The 9,545-nt window shown below is 38.8% G+C and overlaps 1 protein-coding gene across 2 annotated transcripts in view; it reads left to right on the plus strand.

The window, feature by feature from the left end:
* The window catches only part of gria2b (glutamate receptor, ionotropic, AMPA 2b), a gene marked incomplete at its 3' end in the record, with an annotated part of 45,081 nt that extends 36,029 nt beyond the window's left edge, over positions 1 to 9,052 (plus strand). The window contains exons 8-15 of one of the 2 annotated variants that reach the window (XM_079167391.1): positions 938 to 1,042; positions 1,204 to 1,311; positions 1,725 to 1,931; positions 2,019 to 2,386; positions 4,105 to 4,303; positions 5,020 to 5,267; positions 6,585 to 6,699; positions 8,807 to 9,052. In XM_079167391.1, the coding sequence (XP_079023517.1) occupies positions 938 to 1,042; positions 1,204 to 1,311; positions 1,725 to 1,931; positions 2,019 to 2,386; positions 4,105 to 4,303; positions 5,020 to 5,267; positions 6,585 to 6,699; positions 8,807 to 9,052 (1,596 nt within the window). Of the gene's footprint in view, positions 1 to 937; positions 1,043 to 1,203; positions 1,312 to 1,724; positions 1,932 to 2,018; positions 2,387 to 4,104; positions 4,304 to 5,019; positions 5,268 to 6,584; positions 6,700 to 7,206; positions 7,322 to 8,806 lie in introns of both variants that reach the window. The other variant, XM_079167392.1, reaches the window with a different exon arrangement.
* Positions 9,053 to 9,545: the final 493 nt, after the last annotated feature.

The following is a 9,545-nucleotide window of genomic DNA, read 5'->3' on the forward strand; positions in this document are numbered from 1 at the left end:
TTTTTAGCCACCCCATCGGTGCAAGACAGCGGACACAGGGTCGGTATCAATCATATCCGATGATAAGCACATATATTATGCTCATTTGTTATGAGAAATGAAACCCATTCAACATGTTTTTGAGGTTTTGGTAAAAACACTGCATTCAAACACAACTGATTTAACAAAAAAACTCCACAGGATACCTATAAGCTTCCTTCTGGTCGCTCCTGTTTTGGCCCATTTATTATTTAAGTTAATAAGAGAAGAGATGGAAAATATTTTCCAAGTTTCTCAACACACTCATGTCTTTCTGCTGCTTTGTAGCTGGGCATGAAACACCATTTGAAGTATTTTGGATCTTGGCACTAAGGCTGCAATCACATCAAAACAGCCGTTACGGCAATATAGCGCAGGGTTGTGTAGAAGTCTCACTTAGTTGCCCATTGACACCAATCTACTGCACAACAATTAACGTCTTCCGTTTCATCATGGCTGGGTTGTACAGATTTGGATCACCAGTTATGCAGCCACATCAGCATGATGGAGGGTTGCATTTCTCCAAAAGTTTATTCTGTTTCAACTTTTTTCTGCAGGCATTTTCTTTTTTGCCAGTACTCCCTGCAGTCCCTAGAGCCAATGTTAAAACGCTCTTTCATTCAGATTATTGGGAGGATTGGCATTTTCGCCGCAACGCCATGTTTGGTGTAGCCTAACTTTGTAGAAGAACCCACTTTGCCTCTTGGACAACAGGAAGAGTTCAGAGACTTCTCCCATGCTTACATACCTCCTTCTACTTCAACTTACATCCAACTAATTGTTTCAAGAAGAATGCAGTATGATGAATTATGCAAAACACAAAAAACTGTTTCCATGCGACTGAGCAATCGTTGTGTACATGTTGTGTCAGCCAGGTTGCAGATTTCATGTTGTAAAGGTTTGATTTTCTGTCTCTAAGGTTCGTGTGGAAGGCCTGACAGGGAACATTCAGTTCGATCAGCACGGCAAGCGAGTCAACTACTCAGTGAACATCATGGAATTAAAGACCAACGGTCCCGTAAAGGTCAGCATCTGGATGGTTAAATACATATCTAATTTAATATAACTTTTATTTTTTATCTTGTGGATGGTTTATATTTGAGGATCAGATTGTGTAAAGTTTAAAGTAGCACTCAAGAATAATTGCACATGTTACATGGATGTTATTGTTTTTCCTCCCAACAGATTGGATACTGGAATGAAGTTGACAAAATGGCTGTCACCAAATCGGACGTCTTTGCAAATGACTCAACAGGAATGGAAAACAAAACAGTTATTGTCACCACCATCTTGGTAAATATCAGAATATATGAATGTATAGCTTCTTTAATTGTCTTTCCAGTGTCTCCCTTCTGGTGGAGCTGGGGAAACAGTTGGAAAGCTTATTTGATTTAGACTGAATTTGCCTAAACTATGGAAGTATTTTTAATCTCACATTTCGTTTTAATGAGAGGATAGTTTTTTTTTCTTTAGTAGCACACCACGTCTTTATGAATCTTGTCTTCAGAATGACAACCAGAATACCAGGCTACTAATCTCTTGCGACAAATATTTGGTTTGTGTTAGACTAGTGCCCTCTGTATTATGTTCTCATGATGACGTGTCAGCCTGATCTGAAACCCTTGTTTTTGAAGCTGCGTTTTAACATTGTAATTTCAAACCTCTTGTGCTGAGTCCTGTTTTCTGTTTTTGTCTCTGTCCTCCAGGAAGCTCCGTATGTAATGCTGAAAAAGAACTCTGACCTTTTTGTAGACAATGAGCGCTACGAGGGTTACTGTGTAGATCTGGCTGCGGAGATAGCGAAGCACTGCGGCTTCAAATATCAACTGAAAATAGTGGGGGATGGGAAATATGGAGCCAGAGATGCAGAGACCAAAATCTGGAATGGGATGGTTGGAGAGTTAGTGTATGGGGTGAGTTGTCTTCATCCAGAGGTCACTTAAGTCTTAATTAATACCGCATGCCACTTATTCTGGTTATTTTGTCCTTTGGTTTGATAGAAAGCAGACATCGCAGTGGCTCCTCTGACCATCACGTTGGTCCGAGAGGAGGTGATTGACTTCTCCAAACCCTTCATGTCTCTGGGAATCTCTATCATGATAAAGAAGCCTCAGAAATCCAAACCAGGAGTCTTCTCTTTCCTGGACCCGCTGGCCTACGAGATCTGGATGTGTATCGTTTTTGCCTACATCGGTGTCAGCGTGGTGCTGTTCCTCGTCAGCCGCTTCAGCCCGTATGAGTGGCACACTGAAGAATATGAGGACGGGCAGATCCAGACCAATGAGTCGACTAACGAGTTTGGCATATTTAACAGCCTCTGGTTCTCCCTTGGAGCCTTCATGCGCCAAGGCTGTGACATCTCACCTAGGTAGGTCAGAAACACCATCGACTGCCGTGTTATTCTCTGTTTAATTAACCAACAATAATTTGTGACTTCATGCATTTATAACTTGGAATGTAAGTGCGCTTTGTCACGTTTATTGGCAACTGTAATGTTGCAAATTGCGAGTCAACAAAGCGGCCTGTTGGTCCAACACTTTAGTTCACTTGAGTGAAGTATAAGTATGTTTGTAATGGACTAACTAGAATCAATAGGCAAAGAGGTTGATTGACTTTGACAATTCACTCACATTTCTACGCCAACGGGTCTAATTTTCAACTTTACAACACTTTAGTCTAATAAAGTCTACTTACTGTCAGCCACAGTTGTAACTCCTCTCAAATTACTGTTTAAAGCTAATTTGAGCAATAATTACATGCTAAATAGCACATCATACTAAAATGCTAAATTTGAGCATGTTAGCATGACAAATGTGTTGAACATCTGCATGGTTACACACAGTAGTTTTTAACATACATGTTGACATTCTAGCTGTATGTTAACAAGGTACTGTTAACACATTGTCATATGTAGCTTTGCTACTGCACATCAAATAAACGTCTTTGATTCAGCTGACAATAACTTTTTTTCTGCTGCTACACAAAAGACAAACCTCTTTCTCATTTCTGGCACATTTCTTCAGAAATAAAGGAAAATAGTCCTTTCAGTATTTATCCATCCATGTTGTTTTCTGGTTGGTAATGACCTTTACAAAATGTTAGGACCACTGGCAGTACTGAGGATATTTCAGCGTGTGTAGGCTCAGTGTTGGTAGGATAAGTCCTGCCTTGTATTTATTTATACATAGGTGGCAATATATATATATGTATATTATCTCTAGATTTACTCTTTTCACTCTTTTATTTTGTATTTTCTTCATACACATCCTGTAGGTCGCGTTGGGGTAATGGTGCTTCTTTATAAATTTAGTGTCAGGTGAACTTTTACATATAGATTTAATAACTTGTGAGAGGAGGCACTTGCAAGTACGTTTTGAGTCATGTATTCCACAGAGATGAAAGATGATTCAACGTGTCTTCTACATCTCATCCCGCTGATGTGAGAGGTGTCAGCATGACTCCAAATCAGGAGACAGTGTTATATTGTGCGATATAATGTTAGTTTACTTCAACTGAAGCAAGGCTGTCCTCCTTTAATTAAAATATTTGTCGAGCTTAGAGCCATGTTATTAAACCCCAGACAGAACTTCAACATATTACTTTAAGCATAGATGTTGTATTATTGCACACTGCAAAGGGTGAATCATCTTCAAGTCTTTGTGTTTGTTTGTGAATGCATTCTTTACAATTGGTAGGATTTCAAGAAAACCCACAGAAATCAAGCATTTGACCACTATAATGAAACGTTTTACTAATGAAGTGTTCATTGAAGTGTCTCTCAATTATGTTAAATCAAGATGACATTGATCATTGATTGGGTCATAGAGTGACCTCATTTTTAGGCTATCATGTTTACTTTTAAAACCTTTTTCTTTCACATTTCACTTATTCTTTCACTTGCTTCACAATGTTCTTTAAGAAAAGTGTTTTAACATAAATGAAACTTCATTGGAATCACGTCCACTCATTGACTACAGTTGTGGAATCTTCTGTTAATAATTAATGATTTGATAAAACAGAGAGTGTCAAGTTCTCTTAAACGATAACAAACACAAGTGAATATTTCTTCTTTTGTTTTTCCAATAGATCTCTGTCTGGACGCATTGTTGGTGGCGTTTGGTGGTTCTTCACTCTAATCATTATCTCCTCCTACACCGCTAACCTGGCTGCTTTCCTAACTGTCGAGAGGATGGTGTCTCCCATTGAAAGTGCAGAAGACCTGGCAAAACAGACTGAGATAGCCTATGGGACCCTGGACTCTGGCTCTACTAAAGAGTTTTTCAGGGTATGAAATACTATCTTTGTATTCTACACCTCTGGAAACAAGGCTGTAGCTTTTAGCCTTAATAGCTTAAATGCTACTGAAGCATGCTCCTCTGCTGAAAATTCAAGTAGGTGCAGACAATGTAATCTTTCATGAAGGAGTATCTTGAAATTCCAGTTGGTGGTGAGGTTTTGTCCCAAGACATAAAAAGAAAATACCTACCGCCAAGAAATATATATTATAATAGTAATTGTATGCTTTGAAGCAGTAATAATCATGTAAGCAGCACATACAATTTGGAGGATGAAATAATGACATCCTTAACGCCTTGCTATAACATCTGTTTTGGGTGATCGTATTGCAATCGGATAGTGCATGACCACATGAAAGTCTGCGCTCGAAGTCTCAATCATCCCTCTATGTATGCAAGTGTAAACGTACCTCAAATTATTTTTTTGAGGGCCCTCTCCCCCTAAACGGTGTGAGTAATGCAGCCTCCGGAGGCTTGCACTCAGCTCTTTTATAGACAGAGTGATCAATTCTCCATTGGATCTCAATGTGGATACTGTAGACACAATCATCAACACCAGAGGTAAATGTAATCAGGTTAAATCATATCTAAAAACAAGACAAATTATAATGTCAGGTGTAAAGAAGTCAATGTGCTTGGAAGCTCTTATGACCTGATGGTACTAACAGCAGGTGCTTCTGCCATTGTCTTTTTTTTCCCAAAACAGCGCTCAAAAATTGCCCTCTTTGACAAAATGTGGACATACATGCGCAGTGCGGAACCCTCTGTGTTTGTGAAAACCACAGCTGAGGGGGTTGTGAGGGTCCGCAAGTCCAAGGGGAAGTATGCCTACCTGCTGGAGTCCACCATGAACGAGTACATCGAGCAGCGAAAACCCTGCGACACCATGAAGGTGGGAGGCAACCTGGACTCCAAAGGCTACGGGATCGCCACGCCGAAAGGATCCTCATTAAGGTGGGTGGAATAGTATAACAATGTGTCCAATGTTGTTATAGTATCCCACCTACCCTGATGTAGCTTTGCTTATTTGTCTCTGGTTTGTATAAGGAGATGAGGTAAAGCCCCTTCCCCTTCAAATTCTTTAAAAACCATTGCAATTTATTGTAAGTCGATAAATTGCAAAAACAAAATGTTTTTTTTTATATATATATATATACAAATACATATATATATTTGAATAATTGACAAATTTGCTGCAATAGTTTCCCAAATTGTTATTGTTAATGATTTAGAGTGTCTTATCCAGGCTGGATTTCAGCTGGTTATTTAAGACGTATTATCAATAATTTAATTTTGATTTGAAACTTTTCTATAGCTTCACCCATTTAATCTAAATTTATATTTCTCTCCTATAGTCTTTCTGTCTAGTACTGTCCTAGCTTATGTCTTTTTACATGTTTCTATATGCTTAACATGTTGCCTTGTTGTTCTGCCCTTTTTCTCATTTGATTGACCTTTGAATGATTGATTAGTTTGTATATTTCTGATAAGATATTTTAGGAATGTATAGTTGAATGTCTTATTACTTACTGTGTTTTGCTAAACCCTTGCAGTACACTTGTTTTATTTAATGACTTAATGAACATTTCCTTTGTGGAAAGAAATTGGAAGTTACTAAAAATGGTATACCACCCGTTAATTGTGGCACTGCTTGGGTTTCAATATGTATTGTGTATGCATTTGATAATGTTGAATATTGAAACCATTTAGATATGTATTAAGATCACAATAGTCTTTTACTAAGTGTGCCCCTCAATTGGATCAGTTGCACTAAAAACTCCCTCCATCCCCAAACATAGTATAGATATATATATATATATATTAATGGGTTAGTTGGGTTAGATGGTGATTTCTTTACGAAATGTTGCATGTTTTTGACATATTTCCATGAGGTCTAACCATTTTTTCCCCATTACTGCTGTTTTGCTGTCTCTCTTTTAGTGGAGTCACTTGCCAGACACTGTTATATGTATGTTGTGGATGTGAGTACGTTGCTGTAGCCACTAGTCCCCCTAGTCTTAGCACTCTGTCCTCACTGTTGTGTTACGGCTAAGCTCTGCCACCTTTGACAAATATTCATGTTGCACTCACATTTGATCCTGATTACATGAGATAAGCTATTTTGTGATAGAACTACCCAAACACCATGAGAGGGGAGGGGGGGTTAATAGACGTAAATCAATTTGTTTTAATCTCTAAAATGAGGGAGTGATAGACAGACAATTGATAAGTGGCTCACCCTGTCTTACAAGTATGTTTTATCGTTTCAAGAAATGCGGTTAACCTCGCAGTACTAAAACTGAATGAGCAAGGCCTGTTGGACAAATTGAAAAACAAATGGTGGTACGACAAAGGAGAGTGCGGCAGCGGGGGAGGTGATTCCAAGGTCAGCCCCAGTGAGCAAAGTGATGGGTAACTCAATGCAACTCCCAAAAGTAAGCAGCAAACCAGCACAGGGTCCAAATTCACACTGACAGCAAGCCAGTCACCTGCTGAATCAGCTGCACAGCCAGCGAGCCTCAGCAACGTGAATCATCAGCACGTACACATGCTGTTGCTGACAATCAGGTTCTCTAAAGAAAGTGCAAGACATGAACCACGAGTTCAGTAGTTTGGCCTGTTCCCATTGGCTCACTGTACTTGGAGATACAGTATATATCTGTTGCCCTTGCTGCTTACTTCAAGGCGATACGTTAATGCACATTTGGCTCTGCAAAACTCGCTTTTGCTTAGGCCAAATGGCGCATCAACGTCTATCGCCACTGCAACGGAAAGAAGAGAAAGAAATGTAAGAAAGAGAATCAAAGACAGAAAAAAAAGTTTAATCAGTGTAAATGTAATAATAACATAAAATAACATTGATAATGTTATTTATGTTATTTTCCACGTGAAGAACGCCAGTAAACCTTGCAGTATTGAAACTCAGTGAGCAAGGAGTCTTAGACAAGCTGAAAAACAAATGGTGGTACGATAAGGGTGAATGTGGAGCCAAGGACTCTGGAAGTAAGGTTAGTCGCTGCAGGTTCTATGTGATTCAAGCACACTCATAATTATTAGTGGGAATGACCCCATTTAAAGTAATGATAAATCATTTCAAGCAAATGCACAAACAAAGCATGAGATGCCTTGGTAAGATGTAATTTACTAATGCCTGCAGACCTACTAATGATTAATACCATTTATATTATTTTATAATACAGTAATGCATGCAATGTCATTCTTGAAATGTGCACTTCTTTATCAAAATGACCCGTTAAATCCTCTTTTTCCAGCCCCCCAAATTTCCAAATACAAATGAAATACAAAGTTTTTTTCTTACAAAAAAGCTTTCATGAGATATTTATGAATTTTTTAATTTGGACACAGCTACACAAAGGAAACGCTCACAGCACAGAATACTGAAATCTGACAGTGATTGGCTAATCTCTGGACCATCTATTGAGGGTGTCCAATGGTGTTAAATGTCCTCTCTGTTGTATTTGTATCACTGTCTTCCACTGTGTACTACTGTGAGTCTTGTGTTTTTTTTAATGTTTTGTTTTTTTGCGTGGCCTCGTGTTGATCTTAGTGTGTTATTAATGGAGTTCACACTGATTTCACAGACAACAGTTTCCTCTCACTCCTGTCACTTAAACTATATCACAAATGATGAGAAATCCACCATTTTTTTTTAATTCAAATTAATAGCAAACCGCTCCTTTACCTACCCTTTGTTCCAGTGTTAAGCTTCATGAAATCAATGACATCAATTATTAATGAAATGATCCGTGTGGAAAAAAAAAAAGAAGAACTTTGTTCTGAGTGATTCTCTTTCCTCAGTCGGCACTTGTTTCTTTTCCTTGATAATTGATAATCACCTCTGTCTTGTCACTTAAATACTCCCAACTTTAAAACATGTAACTGTAACTGTGTTGTCTATGGCTGTCATGTTGTCACTTTTCCACACACAGTTATATTGTGCACCACTTTGACAAGGTAGAGCCCTATGTATCCATTTGGCGTCCACCTGAAATGAATACATGGGTGTTTTTATAAGCTAAAGAAAAGTCACTGTACTGTATGTGTCAGACCCCAATTGGTTTATTACTAAGCTGTCTTCCTTCTTGTCTCTGTCTATAAGTAAAAGTCTTTGAGCACGTTTGTAACAGCTTAGCCCTTTGTAATGGGCAACCCATGTAAATGGTCCTTGTACAGTACAAATTTCGGATGTAGATCCACAACACATAGACTTTATATGCACTGCATACAAACTGCTGCTGCATTTCATTATGATTACAGTACTAACCCTAACCCCACTACATTGCTTCAAATTTACCCAAAATGAAAAAGCACCTGTGTGTTATGTCTTGTTATTTACTGTGCTTTTTAGATATTATTGGCTGTCAAAAACCTGTAGTTGTGGTTGTGACTGTTTTATTCATGTGCATTTTTAAATCTTTCAACCTTTTCACCCCTGCCGTGCCGCTGACCTCTGTCTCGTGTGCACTTCGCAGGAGAAGACGAGCGCTCTCAGCCTGAGCAACGTGGCTGGGGTCTTCTACATTCTGGTCGGAGGACTCGGCTTGGCCATGCTGGTGGCCTTGATTGAGTTCTGTTACAAGTCCCGAGCCGAGGCGAAACGAATGAAGGTGGCAAAGAATGCACAGAATATTAACCCAACTTCCTCGCAGAATTCACAGAATTTTGCAACTTATAAGGAAGGTTACAACGTATATGGGATCGAAAGTGTAAAAATTTAGGGGGTAGGGAACGAGGTTTTCATAAATTCCCCCCAAATGCATGCTTTTATGGCTCCATCCGTCCCATCCTTGAGTGTTAGTGAATGAAGAGGTTGGCCAAAGGATCGTATGTACTGGTGAATTATGATTTAATGAGAGAGAAAGAGATATCCCCCTTTTTAAAGATTAAAACTGTGTTTGTCCATTTAAGTTTCCTTGCTATTTGAAACCATTTTCATGTATGACTGTTGATGGCCATGCTTGTTAATACCTCTGTCCTAGTAACACATTTCAACAATAATGCTTGCAATGACCATGCTTAAGCCTTTACTTGATCATTTAAATCGTGCATTGTGTTACCCATTGAGATCATGTTAAGTTCTCATCTACATTCTCATGTTTTGAACATTTATAATCTTTTAAGCTTTCAGATGTGGCGATGCTCTAACCTAACATGTTGCCTCCTTGTTTGTGTATGGGATTCTTGTGTGTGTGTGAATGTGGTGATGTTTGT

This window comes from Pholis gunnellus (assembly GCF_910591455.1).
Source record: "Pholis gunnellus genome assembly, chromosome: 10".
Taxonomy (NCBI): Eukaryota; Metazoa; Chordata; class Actinopteri; order Perciformes; family Pholidae; genus Pholis; species Pholis gunnellus.